This window comes from Cyprinus carpio, chromosome B13 (genome assembly GCF_018340385.1).
Source record: "Cyprinus carpio isolate SPL01 chromosome B13, ASM1834038v1, whole genome shotgun sequence".
NCBI classification, from domain to species: Eukaryota; Metazoa; Chordata; class Actinopteri; order Cypriniformes; family Cyprinidae; genus Cyprinus; species Cyprinus carpio.
This window is the reverse complement of record NC_056609.1, coordinates 885,474-902,196: the sequence shown is the minus strand read 5'-3', so window position 1 is coordinate 902,196 and position 16,723 is coordinate 885,474. Positions and strand designations below refer to the sequence as shown.

General features: G+C 35.1%; 1 protein-coding gene across 1 annotated transcript; it reads left to right on the top strand.

Annotated features, from left to right (window-relative positions):
• The first annotated feature begins 824 nt into the window (after window positions 1-824).
• On the top strand, window positions 825-1,826 carry LOC109102353 (trace amine-associated receptor 13c-like). The gene has a single exon (XM_019115708.2). It carries the CDS (start codon window positions 825-827, stop codon window positions 1,824-1,826), a length of 1,002 nt encoding a protein of 333 aa, XP_018971253.2.
• Window positions 1,827-16,723: the final 14,897 nt, after the last annotated feature.

The following is a 16,723-nucleotide window of genomic DNA, read 5'->3' as shown; positions in this document are numbered from 1 at the left end:
TGACAGAATGTCACCTCTGACCAGACGAAACCAGCAGTTCAATTCCAGGCTGCAGCAAAGTCAGATTGCTCCAGCTTCAAGTTCCTGGAAACCACCATCTCGGAGGGCCTGTCCTGGACCACAAACACCTCCAGCCTGGTCAAGAAGGCTCACCAACGTCTCTTCTTCCTCAGGACGTCTCTTCTTCCTCCTGTTCATTCATGTAGAATACTGAATAATAATATTTTTCTATGCACTTTTTTACTGTCCATTGCACTAGTGTAAATGATGTTCATATGTTCATAGTTTCTGCTTATAGTGTACATACACTTATTACACAGTCCATCTATCTGTATATCATGCTGATAGTATTTAAAAATCTGTAAATTATGTCCATAGTACTGCCTTATCTGTATATTTATTGTACATTTGTTACATATTGTAGACACTGTATATCCTGTACTTACTGCTTATTGCATTTCTGGTAAGATGCTAACTGCATTTCGTTGCCTTGTACCTTACATGTGCAATGACAATAAAGTTGAATCTAATCTAATCTAATCTAATATGTGTTAGGACAGATGCTGTAATAATGGGAAAAATATAAGTGTAAATAAGCATCATTGGATTCACTAATCCACTATACAGTATAGATCAGATTGATCCTGTCTATAAATATTTAACTAGTGGGTGGGTTTGAGAGCTGAATAATGAAACCTCATGTTGAATGGGCTGGTCACAGTGCTTTTCATAAGTATAAAGCTGAGTCATGTCAGTGACAAGAATGAGGGAGCTAAGCTGACAAGCATCCTCACACAGAGTCTACTCTTCAATATCCATCCATCATGAAAGTGTCTGATTGGGGAGTGACAAATGTGGACTATCAAACAGTCCAATACTGCTTTCCAGACAACAATTTGTCTTGTACCAAAAATATCAGACCAGGAGTGGAGTACATTATTGTGTACGTTTTCATTTCTGTAATATCAGTGTTCACCGTGTTTCTGAACTTGTTGGTGATCGTCTCCATCTCACACTTCAAGCAGCTCCACACTCCGACCAATGTGCTGATCCTCTCTCTGGCTGTGGCTGATCTGATCGCAGGACTGATTCTCATGCCAGTGCAGGGAATGACACTTATTGAGCCATGCTGGTACTTTGGAGAAATATTTTGTTCAATATTTCCTCTTATTCTGTATGTGGTTGTCATAGCTTCTCTTGGTAATATGATTATTATATCTGTGGATCGGTTCATTGCTGTGAATGACCCTTTGCGATATCCACTGAAAGTCAATACTAACAAAGCTGTTGTTTCTATTGTTGTAAACTGGTTATTCTCCTTCCTATATTCATTTTATCTATTGTATGACTTTTTACTCCATCCAGAAAGAAACCACACATGTATTGGAGAATGTGTACTTGTTGTTACACTGGAAAATCTTATAATAGATACTTTAGTTTGTTTAGTGGCACCTTGCTGTATAATTATTCCTTTGTATATGAAAATCTGCTTTGTAGCAAAACGGCAAGCTAAGCATTTAAATTCAGTCACAGAAAAAAAGGCCAAATCAGAAAAAAAGGCTGCAAGATCCTTAGGGATTGTAGTACTGGTTTATCTTCTTTTTTGGATGCCATACTACATAGCTACTCTTTCATTTGGGCATGATGAAAATGATGCTCTTATAATTAACGTAATGAATTGGTTAGTATGCATGAATTCCTGCATGAATCCACTTATCTATGCAATGTTTTATCAATGGTTTAGACTGTCAGCAAAATACATTTTGACACTGAAAATATTTGAACCTTCATCAGAGTACTTCAATCTATTCCCAGAAGAGAAATGACCATTTAAATGCTTGCATGAGTAGCATGAAGAACACATGTAAATAAGATCATCTCTCTTCAAATGGAATAGTTAGGGTTCTTGTGTTAAGCACTCTCTCATAAAACTTTGAATGACACCAGTGCAACAATTATGTCTGTGTAAAATTTAAATGTACTGCCTAGTACTGTATGTATGTACTGTATGTTTATTGTGAACATGTACTGTATTTGTGTAAGTGACACTATCTGTCTCTATTTGCTCCTTTGAAGGCCTTGAATAGCTAAAATCAACTACAACAATATATCTGAAACATTTATTATTATTTTTTTCATAGGAAAACAAGATAATGCAACATTTAAAGTTAAACAGCAGCTGGTAAATGATTACTAAGAGTTGTGATATATAATCATTATTTGTTAACAAGCTGTTTATGTCTCCTGTTTCCCAAGCAGTGCCTCTTTAAAAAAGTATTTTTATTTAATGTGGAGCCCTCTTTTATTTGAATGACATGAAATGCACAAGCCGTGGGAACTGATGAGACAATATTTATCTGTTGAGTTATCTGTAACAAAACAAATGGCAAAGCATTTTGCAAACTGTCAGTTGTAAGAGTTAAGTTTCAAATATGTTGACTGGAGGAACATTTTTTATTTTTATTTTTTAAATAAAATGGAATTAAAAATTCTGTGTTCGGATAAGTGTTTGTGTGATGTGTTTGAGAAATTTTACAGCGTGAAAGTATTTGTAAAATTGCATGTTTTCATATTTCAAAGTGGTAGGAAAAGCAAGTCAAGTTTATTTATATATAGAACATTTTGTTCACAATGATTGTTTATGTTGACTCGATAAATAGAGGATTTCTTTTAAAATTTGTCATTCAAAATTATCAATATGAAAAAAGGCACTTACCACAAAAAGAAAATCAAAAATACTGGCCATATCAAGACCAAATAAACACCAACCTACCAGAGTCATCTAGTCTCACAATACCACCTAAGAAATAGCATAAGCAGATATGGACACAAACATATGAAGTATTTTGTTACACATTACAAATATCTGATCATCAAATCTATCAAAGCACGAAATACTGGTGTAAGAAATTCATTTAATTTAATTACAAGTCATTTGCAATTTGAAAATACAAAAAAAGAAAAAAAAAATTACAAGCAATGATTTGAATAAATGCAAGAGACTGTGCTATTATAGTAGAGTGAGATACAATATATTTAGTAACAGTGGAGTTATATATGTAAGAAAAAGAGAAGTGTTTTCCCTTCCTTAAACAAGTTACAAAGCAACATTTTCCCTAACCCTACTCTCAGATGTCATGCCCAAGGACTGTTGGACAAACATCTGATTGAAAAGGAGAGGGAAATCAGATCAAAGTTATCACCTAATCATTTGAATTCTACAGGATTGCCAGGACATTTGTGTCACATTCTATACCGGTCTGCTTGGAAACAAGGCTGTCGTGACGCCACTCAGAGAATGAAAAGGCCATCATGTTCAAAACTGTGATCACTTATCAGGATCAACTAAATGCTGGATTATCAGAAGTATGTGAAGTTCATGGCATAGATGCCATTGTTGCAGTAAACTTTTACAATTTCTGATATTCAACATTTTCCCTGCCATACAAAAGATCAAAATTAACTGTGATTGGCTGCTTTTTATGTACAGATCTTCTGCTGTCATTGTGACGATCTGGCTATGTGAGACTACTCTAACCCTAACTATAGAAACTAAAAGAAAAAAAAAAAAAGATATGGGCGTGGCGCAATGCAACAAAATACAATAGAACCCATTATAATCAGTGATGCTGTCTACACTGGATGTGGCACGGTGCAGATGGAATACACTTGTTGGTTCACAGTGAGTTCACAGTTTTAACCCTCAGGGGTCTAAGGGTGTTTTGTGAGCTAAATTCAGGTGTTTGTGAGCTGTTTTATGTGTAACTTAAATCCTTGCACCAGGTTTCTTAGATTGCAAGCTCACTGTAGCATCATTTGTACGTGTTTTAAAGCCTTGCAAATTAACTATAAGAACATATTAAAGAACTAAGTTGAGTGCATGTGAGCGTTTTTATGTTTCACTGACATCCACGTCACATAACGTTGCGCCGGCTTTTAGGCACTAGAAATTGACAAATACATACAGAAACTGCATAATTTGAATGTGTAAATTAAAACACCCCAGCGAATAAAGACAATACAATTAGAAGAACATATTAAAGAGGTAAAATGAGTGCTTGAGTGCTTGTGAGATATTCTGTGTTTAACTGCAGAGCAACACAATGCGTCTCGGATGCTCGCGCTCTGGAGTGCGCTGATTCTGGCTTCTCAGCGCTCGAACGGACAAACACATACAAGATTATTTCAAAATACATGATAGCTTGGCAAATATCATCGAAAACAATCGTTTATGTCTCACATAAATTGTTGAGAAATTAATCGGAGGTGGATCATTATTTTGGATTTGAACATTAAAGCAATCGCATTTACCATCAGTATTCAATGTTAATCCAAAAAACAGAGAAAATCACGAATTTGTCTCTTCTGCTTTTATTTATTTATTTGTTTATTTGCTTTAACAAGAATCAATATTTAATGAAAATTATGCAATGTTATTTTATATTTGATTCTTCCATTTCTGCATCTAAACATCTACAAACCTAAAACCTGCTATTTTATGCTACTATTTGCAATTTTCTTATTACTTTTTTAGTCATTATATTGTTCACTGCATGAAAAGGTGCATTTCTGGACTGTTCACGTCAGCACACAAACCCGTAAATGGAATGTTTCCAGCAGTTTCCGTGTAGGTGCCCTGGCGTTTCTGACTTCTGGACACTGACAGAAATTGACTTTTTTGTGTGCGGCAGTTTTCCAGTCCGCTCACTAATGTGATAAAGTCCTAAACACGGATGGAAATATTTACTCATGCACTGGTAAATCCATGTACATATCTGTGCATGAGGAGTAAAATCTCTGCAAAATCCAGGGTACAAGCAGTTAAATCTCAGTAAACGTCTTTAAATTACTGTACAATTAATGTTTTAAATTCTACGGGCCTTCTATACAAAAATGCATCATATGCACTTATAAAAACTGTCAACAAAGCCACAAACACAGCAAGGCATCAACAAAACTCAATTTTTATTTTTCAGCAAATTCTAGACTGCAAACATTTAACAGGACTGCAAATATTATTAAACAAACTCAGCAGGACTGCAACATCATTTAGATTGAGAAAAATATTCAAAATATTTTGCAAACATAGACACTAACAGTAAATCACTAAACTGATTAAATAATAATAATAATAATAATAATCATTTTGAAAAGAAACAATTCAAAATGTATACTAACCAAAAGACAAACACAATAATATATACACTTGCAATGGACACTCAAGCCAGGACAGTGCCCGCTCTCTCAATCAGACAGTCACACACACATACTCTACAACTCTAATAGCACCATCAGGACCATGCCATATTTTTTTCCATTTAATTCCGCCTTTCAGAAGCTACAGAAGATACTGTTATGCTCATAAGTTTACATACCCCTAGCACAGAGATGGGTAAACTCGGTCCTGGAGGGCCACTGCCAAGCAGAGTTTTGCTCCAACCCTGGTCAAACTCACCTGCCTGTACCCTTCTAGTAATCCTGAAGACCTGGATTAGCTTCAGGTCTGGTTGGAGCGAAACTCTGCAGGACAGTAGCCCTCCAGGACTGAGTTTGCCCATCTGTGCCCTAGCAGAATATGTGATCATTATAACAAAATAAGAGGGATCATAATGTATGATATTTTTATTTAGTACTGTCATGAATAAGCAATTTTACATACTAGATATTTACATTTACTGATTTTATAAAAATGAAAATGTATAATTTATAAAAATGTTCAAAAGTTTACGTACACTGGATGGCCCACAGCTGTTTTTATTGGTGGAGAATCGGCGGGCAGCTGTTCTTTGGTGACATCCCTGATCAATCAACAAACCAAGGTAGGAAAAAGATTTTATATCTAATATATGCTGGTTAGGGACTGTCTGTGAGCGGAGGGGGTCGAGAGAAGGAAGAACGGTAAACTCACTCAGACGTGAGGGGGTTAGACACCGGGCTCCTGGGTGGAGTGATATCTGGTGTCCCGGTACATTTGTAAACGAAGTAACCTTGTGAGTTAAAGGTGTACAAGTACACATCGGTAGGTCTTAGGAAAAGATTATATTTAAAGATCTGTACAGTTACAGGTGTACAAGTGTACTTAGAAGAGACGTGAATTTTAAAGGTGTGCACAGTCCAAGGGGGACAAAAACGCATTCTTAACAGGCACGTGCACCCGTAAAGGGCAGTGCTGGGTCAAAGCACCGAGAGCCAAGGGGCACGTCCAGCCGTAAATAAAAAGGGGCAGTGCTGGGTCAAGCATAGAAAACCAAGGCAAAGTGCATTTACGGCCGGGAGAGCCATAGTAAGGGTATAGGAAATACGGAGAAGAATGTAAGACGCTAGGCGTGGGTTCTAGTCGTAAATCGCTCTTCCAACTCTCGACCACCCACCATTACAGACAGGGGTACCCCGAGCTTTAGTGAATAGGTCAGGTCAGTGGTTAGGGAACAGAATACCGAAAAATTAGAGTTAAAAATAAATAGTGATAATCTATATGCACATATACAGACAGATATATAGGTTAAGGGAAAGGATTGATTGATCTGGGATGCATCAGGAACAACCCCGAAAGAGCTAAAATTTTGTTTTCATGACCCTAATTGGATTGGACCAGTATATGGAAATTCTGGAATATACTTTGCAGTTTCATCACGCAGAAGTCAAGTGCTGTTGGTAAGATCGCCGCCTCAATCTCTTTTTGGTTTATGATAGAAATATGACTGACAAATTATGTAACTTGCCCAGCCTTGATAGAAATAATGAAACAGAAGAGCACAAATGCTGTAAACAGCTCGGCTCTGAAGCTCTGACTTTAAAAATATTCTCTGAGTTAATGGAAAGAATGGTCAGTCTGAACTTTGATTCTGATTGGAAAGTTAAAACAAAAACTTAATTGGCTTTAAACAAAGAAAGAACCAGAGAGATAAAAATTTCTAAATGTATGTGCCTTTTTGTTAAAAAGAATCCCAGAAGTAACTGAGTGATGATTTAATCTGATTCTTTGTGCATAGAAGGTTTAAATGACAAAGAATGATATCATAAGATCTGTTCTAGTTCCTATATAATTGTTGAAAGTCCTGACAAGGCATATTGAACAGAATTCTGGATTGGTAAAAAGACTGTAGGCACACAAATTGGCAGTAGCATTTTGGAAAAACTTAGAAGCTTATGTTTTGCTTTAAAAGATAAGATTGCTTTGACTGCAATAAAGCAGTTTTTTTTATCTCATGCTAGCCCCACCATGACTCTGGTTTAAACTGTAAAAGTAACAGAGACATGTTCTGAGTGGAAAATTGCCAATTTCCAGTCAAAAATTATTGTTTGCATATGAGATGATAATGTTGTAAACAAGTAACATAAATGGGGGTTTCAAAGTTAATTTAAAGAAAGCACAGCTAGCATGACCCGAAGTAACATATCTGGGTCAGATAACCCCTGACAGATTTAAAACCATTGTTGAAATTCCAAAGCCATGGCCAGAATTAAGTGAATGAATACATACAAGTTGATTTAAAAGTAATGACAAGGACTGCAAAGAACTTTGAGAAACATTTCCGTTGCAAAAATAAAGTAAAAATACAAATAAAAAGTACATGTCATTTCTGAAAAGTTTAAGCTGGGCTAGAGTAAAATGATAGTACGATGAAATTATGTTAAAAATGAATGAAAATGCATTGCTACCAGTCCTGAATCCCTCAGAATTCTCTCTCTCATTCAAAGTCAGCTAAAATGCTGTTATCTGAGCCTGTGTCTTAAGTGATAAGCTATTTATAGTAAAGCACAGTGTTTCAGTCAAATCATAGACACTGAGATGTTAAAGGACATGACACAAGGAGTTCAGATTTAATACATTAAGAGGGCAATTGGTAGTTAAATGTTCAACTGCCCAATGCATTTAAGAAATAAGAGATTGTAAAAATAATGAATAACAATTTAGGAGCTACTGTTGAAGAAGCACGAGGTCATTAAAATCATAATACAGACCCTGAGCTATAGAGGTAATGATTTTGAATAGTTAAACAGTTGTGTTGCTATTTGTTCTATGACCAGTAACTTATCTGTCTTATTTTTAGTCTTCACCATCATACAGGGCCTGATGGCTCCGGCTACAGAAGTAGCAGAACATTACACTGACTGGACGGGTGTGACATCTAAATTTACTGAGTAATATCAGCATGATGGTTTGAAGATATAAACTTACATATTAGTGTGATTAACCTGTCTCAGTGTTTTAACACTAGTAGGTGGTGTCAATGGCTCTCATGGTTCTTGAGTGCACCTTTCCTAAGCTGCAGGAAATACTGGATTCTGGAAGAACACTGTCGAGGATGTTGCAGTGGAAAAGAGCGGTTACCAGTGTGCATGAGGTGATTTCTCAATGACGGGTAAGATCCTCTTCTGGCCAATAGGGGACAACCTAAGGCAGGGGGTCACCGCCACTGGGCACCTGCCCTGAAGGGAGGTGTTATACGTGAGATGGTAGTGGAGTTGAGCGGATGCTTGATAGGCCTAGAGCATCATTAAAAGGGGAACTGTAGGAAGTACAGCAATCTGCCTAAAAAATGTAAGCTCCTCCAGACCTGATCACCAGCAACCGCATTCCTTGATTGCTTGTTGTGACAAGCATCCACAACTTGATGCAACTATGCCAGGGGATCACACCCTGAGGAAAAGAAGCTTATTTATAAAGAGTTAATGGCAATGGGCTTTTAAGAACCATCTGAGACCATGTGATGACAGCCATTATGTTGAGACAAAATTTCTTATGAGGCTGAGATGATATTGAACTAATAAGTCTATATCATAGTTTTTACTCATGCAGGTCATGAGGCCTGGCATAAGATGATTACAAGATATGGTGGTGGCTAAAAATGAAGACTGCTTTTGCTGAATCAAGAGATGGTTTAGATAACAAAGGGAATTAAGCATTTAAGGTAAAAATTATTTTAAAGAAATCCTAGCATTATGTATTTTAAACAGTCTAAACTGAGATTTAAGATATAGAGACTTTGACATTTTTAACCTATTTGAATGATTAAGGATTATATGTTTTAATGAATTTGATATTAGAGTCTAAGTTAAAGTTTGGTGAAAACGGTCAAAATAAGAAATAAAAATAAAAATAATATTTTGCACAGTAAGAGAGAGAGATTGCTTGAGTGGAGGCAGGGATGGTGCTCTGCTTCTCTTATCGGCCTGCTAAGTAACCAAAACAAAGCAATGATATTAAGACCAAAACAACCCAGCTGATTTTTCTCAAAATAAAAATCATTAATGAACAGGCAAACTTTGAGACTAGATAAGAGACTAGGTACAAACTAGGTAAAACTTACAGAAAAATGTCAAGTTTAAATCTTTCTGATTTAACACCAAAAGCAAACCTTGAATATGAGCTGTTAAATATTTGTGTCGAGTATGTACATGCGTGAGGATGACTACTCTATATTTTGGGGGACGATTCTGTTCCTGTTTTGTTTCTATTGTGTCACTAACCTCTGGAATGAGTGTTTTATCATTACAGATGGGTTAAGTGAAATTGCTTTACAGAAGTCGATAATTCTGAGTGAATCTAATGAAAAGAGAATACCGAACATGGGACGAGCTGTAAGTGGATTGGTTATCCAGCTCTGTCTGCTATGGGTAATAAGGACTTCTTTTGGCCTTTATGATTCTGATTTGAATCACTCTCTGGATTAATATGTTTAAGAGTGTTTATATGATTTGGATTTGTAAAATCTAAGATTGCCGTCAATAATGGGTTTAAAATCCATGCCTAAATTCAACTGAGGGTCTAAATTTTAACAAGTTAAAGCTTTGTTATTCAAATGGTAAAGGTAAATATTTTAGACTTGACGGCAGAGAAACAGTGACACATTGGCTAAGTCACTAACCAAATTATCCAGAGAGAACCCTCACATAAACAAAGGCTGGTGTGAAGACAAAGGAGTGAATACAGTTCATGTAATATGGGTAAAAAGCAAAAGAAGCTGTAATGCTATGTGTGTCCTCAAGGTCTGAGTGACGCAATAGTTTGGTTTATGTAGAACAGAGATAAGTTGAACAAAAACTTTTGGATCTGCTGGCTAACCCGTTAATTGAGGAATACCGTAACAAGAGGTTTGAATTAATTTAAATAGCAAAGCAAAAATGAATGTTTAAACAACAAAATTGTAATAGGCTCTATGGAGCTGCTTAAGAACACCTGTCAAGTCAAATCAAATTAATATTGTGAACACTGACACGGCTTTTTGATAATGTATACTGTTTCAAAACAGATTTACAGAAACTGAGGATGTATCTTTAATAAATATTTGGCTGTTTAGAACTAAGCAATAGTATTGTTCATTTAGTAATAGGATTGGGAAATCTGTCTGCTATTTTTCGGTTTATAACAATTTTGAGTAAATAAATATCACTGCCAAATGACAAACATGAAATAAGGGTTTTTAAGACATTGATCAGGTAGCTGACCTGTAAGCATTTCTAACTGACAAAACAGTGAGAACTAAATTGACTTTATACAGGGTATTGAGGATTTGCTTCTGAATGTGTCGTTAAGTACAGTAATATGGTATGATAATTGACAAGATTTGCATTAAAAAAATAATAATGATAAATAATGATAATAATAAGGCAATGAGTATGATAAACAGTAATGTCATGATATAAAGATACATGCATGACAATAAGTGAACAAGTTAGTTGTATTTTTGAAGTTAAACACTTCAATACTTAACCCTCTGAGGTCTAAGGGTATTTTTGGGAGAAGTTTTGTCATGCCCTGACGTTTGTGCTTTTTTCAGTTGCTTATACACATGTAAATGGCTAAAGTCTATCACTGTAATCAGCACAAACTGGGCTATAATAATTTGTGAGCAGAATGTATGTCCATTATTGTGTTTTTTTGATCACCATTGTGGAAAAAAAAAAAAAAAAAAGTTATACACATGTAAATGTGTTTTTGAAAAATAATTTAGGTTTATGGTTCATGTATGTTTAAATAGCGTGTGAACTGGGATGACTGCAAATGGATCTGTGGTGAAAGTAAAACTTAATAAAAAGTAATAAAACGCTATTAAGTAATAAATTAGGAACTGTTCTAGGTTTTCGAGGAAATAATGATTATGATTATTTATATTTTCATTTTTAAAGATGGCTCAATATTGCTCTTACTTTTTGGTTTGTTTATTTTTGGTTAGATCACCATTGTGTTTTTAACACCAGAATGGTCTTTAAGTTTGAAGTGAAAAGGTATACTGAATTTTCAATCCCTCTCATTGCACCATGGATCGGAAATGATAAATTTTCATAAAATAGGGGTATATTTACTAGAATTTAGGTTATAAGCAAACGTCTGTATTTGGTATCTGTGAGGTGACTGAGGGTCTGACATATGCCAGGAATGCAATAACAGTGATTATTCATTTAGCCCGGCTTCCAGAGAATAATATATATACGTTTATTGTAACAAGTTTATTTTATGATATGACCAAAGTAACCAAAATTCATCATAGTTGTATAAGACATGTAAAAAGAAAACAAATAAGGCAATTTTATTTCTAATGGGTCATGAAAATGAATTAGTTATTGTGCATGCGGTTTTCTTTCATAATACTTTAAGGATTTGTTAAATCTGGTTGATGAATATGCAAATTTTGTATTAAGGTGGTTGGATAAATGTTTAGTTTTAGAGGGTAAGTGTGAAGTAGCTGTAGTAGGAAGAGAGGTATTTACAAAGGTATGTTGATGAAAGCATATATGGATGGAGGACACTTTTCCAGGTAGAGGGACACACAGAATGATTCACTGGAAAAGACATAACTTTTTATGTGAAGAAAGACTAGTGCAAGTGCAGACATTGTGGGATTAAGTAAGTAGATGAAGGTATATGGGAAGTAAGAATGTATATGGGAAGTATTTTGTACAAAATAATGTGTTTATTACTAGAAATGTCAGACAGTACCAGGGATGTTAATATATGCACCTGCTTAGAGTTAACCAACAGCCTGCATTATTAGCATGCATCACGACTACACCTGACAATATTTGGTAGACCAGACGTGGGGTATTGGTCCCCACATTGGTCTAAAACGGGGGACTGAAGGAGTGGATGCCAAGTTGCTATATCCTTCATATAGATAATAATTATATTATTACGTTATTTCTTGTTTGACTATTAATCAAGTTATGGCAAGAGTAAAATGTGTAACCTTATGTGCGCTTATGAGATATTAAAGAATCCTGCTTTATGCTGTACTTCTACTCTCTAAGATGATGACTTCATAGTGTGTGTGTAACAAACCATACTGATAAAATTCTAGCTAGGGCTAGACGGCCTTGAAGTTCTGATATGTTTTCTGCGTATGTGTGTTAGTATCTATCTGTACAGGGAGAAGCTCAGACAGTCCCAGGACAAACGTTCAACTGCCAATGTCCAGCTTATCAGATATATATGTCTTTAGAGAGTTTATCTGGGTTTTGGAACCAATCTGAATTTTGTTGACTTATGCATTGACGCAATTAGTTCTCTGTCAAGAGTATAATTGTTGGTGATTTTGAGTTGTACGCAAAGCGGCCTACGAACTCCATCGAGAGTACTGAAGCTGACTTCTGCTGATGAAACTGCAAACCATGTTCTTCAGTAAATTTTTCTTTAATTGAACGCATCTCTGACTCCTGGTCTTCATTGCGACACATCTGGTCCTTGGGTTTTAACTGTAAATTCCCCTACATTATGTTTTGGCATAGTTTTTCATGAGTCCAGAGCAGTTCAACTGCCTGCTGTTCTTCAGAAAAAAATCCCACAAATTCTTTGGTTTTCCAGCATTTTCTGCATATTTGGCCCCTGTCCGACAATGACTAATAATTTTGAGATCCATCTCGTCACTCTGAGAAAAAATGAAGGACTCATACCCAACTATTATAAAAGGTGAAAACTGTTCACTGATGCTCCAGAAGGAAATGCATTAAGAGTTGGGGGTGTACATTTTGGACAGGATGATGAGTACATTTTTCTTGTGTTTTTTTTTTTTAAAGATCATATCTGTTAATTTAGTACTGCTCTTAAGAAGCTACATAAAATACTTTTTTTATGCTTATTTTCAGAAAAAAATTTGTAGTTTTCCCTGGTAATCCAATTCAAGTAGTTCACACCCTGTGTCTCTTAATGCATTGTGTTGCTTTCTTGAAAATCAATAAATGCGTTTACCTTTTGAAATACTGTAGTTGTGTATGAGTCCCTCAATTGTCCTCAATGTAAAAAAATGGATATAAATCATACAATCATTGCTGGAAAGGGTTCAAATATGCAAAAGATGCTGGAAAACCTGAGAAAGTGAAGGATCTGGAGGATTTTAGAAGAAAAGCGGTCATTTAAACTGTTCAGGACAAAGGACTCTGAAGGTGAAAAAGACATTAAAAAGTAATGTATTAAATAAAATTATTAAATGTATTAAAAATATACTTGAAATTCAAGTAGTATGTTTATAATACATTTGTATTCCCAACATGTTTATTTGAAGTGCATTAAGAATATACTGAATTGCATTTTAATATATTTCTAAAAAAGTATACTAGAAGTACTTTTGTATTAAATATATGCTTAGTTATACTTCTAAGAAATATGCTAAACACAAGCATACTTTTAATGTATTTCTAAAAAGTATACTAGAAATACTTTGGTAATAAATATATTCTTAGTTTCACTTTTAAGAAATATACTAAACTTAAGCATACTTTTAGTGACATTTTAGTGTATTTACAGAAAACACACGTTACTCTTAAAGTATATTTTATGCCTACTTTGTGTAAGAACATAACAAAATGATTACACTTTCAGTGGGATTTTAATGTACTTTATAACCATGTGTAGGCCTACTGCAATATAATTTAAATATTTATGTATTTATAATTCTAATATTTGGAAAAGTATGATATTTTGAAATAAATTTTAACATTTACAATGTACAAACGTTTGTCAACTATTTTTAAGCATTGCAATGCTTAAAATATGTTTTTTTTTTTTTTTTTTCCTCACTTTATTTAAATTTTCCATATAAACAAAATATAACATACAATTACAAAACATATACATATACTTATATAACCTTCATACATATATGTATGTATATACATATACACACATACACATACATATTGTTAATAAAAGGATCCGCACAACAAATGATACTTATGTTAACAAGAAGATAGTAAGACAAGCAAATAAAAAAAAATAAAAAAAAAAAAAAAAAAAAAAACAACCTATAAAAAATGGTCATCCATAACTATAAATAAATGACTTCTTTTAATATAATTTCTTTTAATATTATTTATAAAAGAATAATTATTTACAAAACAAAACCCCAGGTACAAAGAGGTGCTAAACATATTGAGCACAGCCGACATATCCCTAAAATAGGGTACCAGTCTATATATCGGGGGAGGAAAATAATTACTACCAGAGGAGATGTATATACAGATGAATGAAGGCCTTTCATTTTCCTACATATCCAAGGAAAGGTCCCCAAATTCTATTGAAATTATCAGAGGATCCCTTCATTGTGTGTCTGATTTTTTCTAGTTTAATAAAATGGAAAATATCTTTAATCCATAAAGAATGAGTAGGAGGTTTAGACGATTTCCAGTTTAATAAAATTAAACGCCTTGCCAGCAGTGTCACAAAGGCTACAAAGTCAGACTTATATTTGGGTATATTAAGAGAAGGGGAAAGAGTACCAAATAAAGCAGTGAAAGCCAGAGGTTCAATATGATTTGTAAGAACTTCAGATAGTGTTTTAAAAATTTGGGACCAATAATTTTGTAGGGAGGGACAGGACCAAAACATGTGTGCAGTAGTTGCGTGGGCCTGGTGACAACGGTCACATGTGGGATCCACTTCAGGATATATTTTTGAAAGTCTAACTTTGGTCCAGTGGGTACGGTGAAGAATTTTAAACTGAATCAGAGCATGTCTGGCACAAAAAGATGAAGAGTGTACACGCCGTAGAATCTTTTCCCACTGTTCTTCTGAAATGTTTTCTCCTATGTCCTCCTCCCACTGAGATTTAATGGTTGTAAGTGGGCATTCACGCAAAGTGCAAATTGCATTATAAAGATATGAGATCATACCCTTCATAATATGGGTGGGCTTGAAAAAAAAAATCAATAGGAGTGGCTCTAGGGAGATTAGGAAATTGAGGGTGCATGTCTCGAACGAAGCTACGAACCTGCAAATACCTAAAAAATTGATGTTTGGGCAGTGTAAATTTTTCTGTTAGTTGCTGGAAAGATGCAAAGACATTATCTATATATAGATCGTTAAATGTTATAATGCCCAGTGCTGACCATTGTGAAAAAGAACTATCCATCAGTGATGGTGGGAAAACAAAATTTGCTGCTACAGGTGCAAAGATGGAATAGGTTTGTAATCCAAAGTGGTGCCTGAATTGTCTCCAGATTCTCAGCGTAGTTTTAACAATGACATTTTTAGTATAGGGAGATGAAGAGCATTTAATGGGGGCATGTAATAAGGCTGTCAGTGAAGTGGGCATGCATGAAGTAGCCTCCATATTAAACCATCCAGATGAGTCTTGAGATTGATCCTGATTTAACCAGTATTGCATGACTCTGAGATTTGAAGCCCAATAATAAAATTGTAAATTAGGCAGAGCCATACCCCCAAGTATTTTGGGTCTCTGAAGGAATGTCTTACGAATTTTGGGTATCTTTTTATTCCAGATAAATCCTAGGATTAAGGAATCAATTTTACGAAAAAAGTGTTGAGGCAGGAAAATAGGTATACACTGAAAATAATAGGAGAATTTAGGAAGAATATTCATTTTAACTGAATTAATTCTTCCAACCAAGGAAAGGGGGAGCAAAGACCAGCGCTCAAAATCTTTCTCCATCTGGAGTAACAAATTAGCAAAGTTAAATTTAAAAAGATCTTTGAATTTATCCGTGATGCAGACTCCAAGATAAGTAAATCTATGGTGTGCAATCATAAATGGAAAATTATATAAAGGATAGTCCCTAGCTGCAGAATTCAGTGGAAAAATTTCGCTCTTGCTCAGATTTAATTTGTAACCAGAAATTATTCCGAATGATTTCAAAATATTAAGAGCTGCCGGTATCGATCTAGCTATATCAGAAATATAAAGGAGGAGATCATCCGCATACAAAGACACTTTTTGCTCTGAACCCATTCTTTTTATGCCCTTTATAGATGAATCAAACCTCAGTGCAATAGCAAGGGGTTCGATAGCGATGGCGAAGAGGAGTGGACTCAAGGGACATCCTTGACGAGTGGACCGGTGGAGGGAAAAATAGTCAGAACGGGTATTGTTGGTTCTGACAGACGCTTGGGGGGCAGAATATAATAACCTCACCCAAGAAATAAATTTATCACCAAAACCAAATTTCTCTAGTGTGTAAAAGAGATATTTCCACTCCACCCGGTCAAAGGCCTTCTCTGCATCTAGTGAAATTACTGCCTCTGGGACAGCAGAAGAAGAGGGATTATATATAATGTTAAACAGTTTTCTAATATTAAAAAAAGAATGCCTGTTTTTAATAAACCCAGTCTGGTCTGGAGAAATTATGGTTGGTAACACGGATTCTAGCCGTAAAGCCAGCAACTTAGACAAGAGTTTAAAGTCAACATTAAGGAGGCTGATCGGGCGATAGGAAGTGCAATGCAAGGGATCTTTATTTTTCTTTAAAATTAGAGAAATAGAGGCCTGAT

Coding starts and splice junctions, on each gene's coding strand:
- LOC109102353 (XM_019115708.2), top strand. CDS start 825: ATGAAAGTGTCTGATTGGGGAGTGACAAATGTGGACTATCAAACAGTC.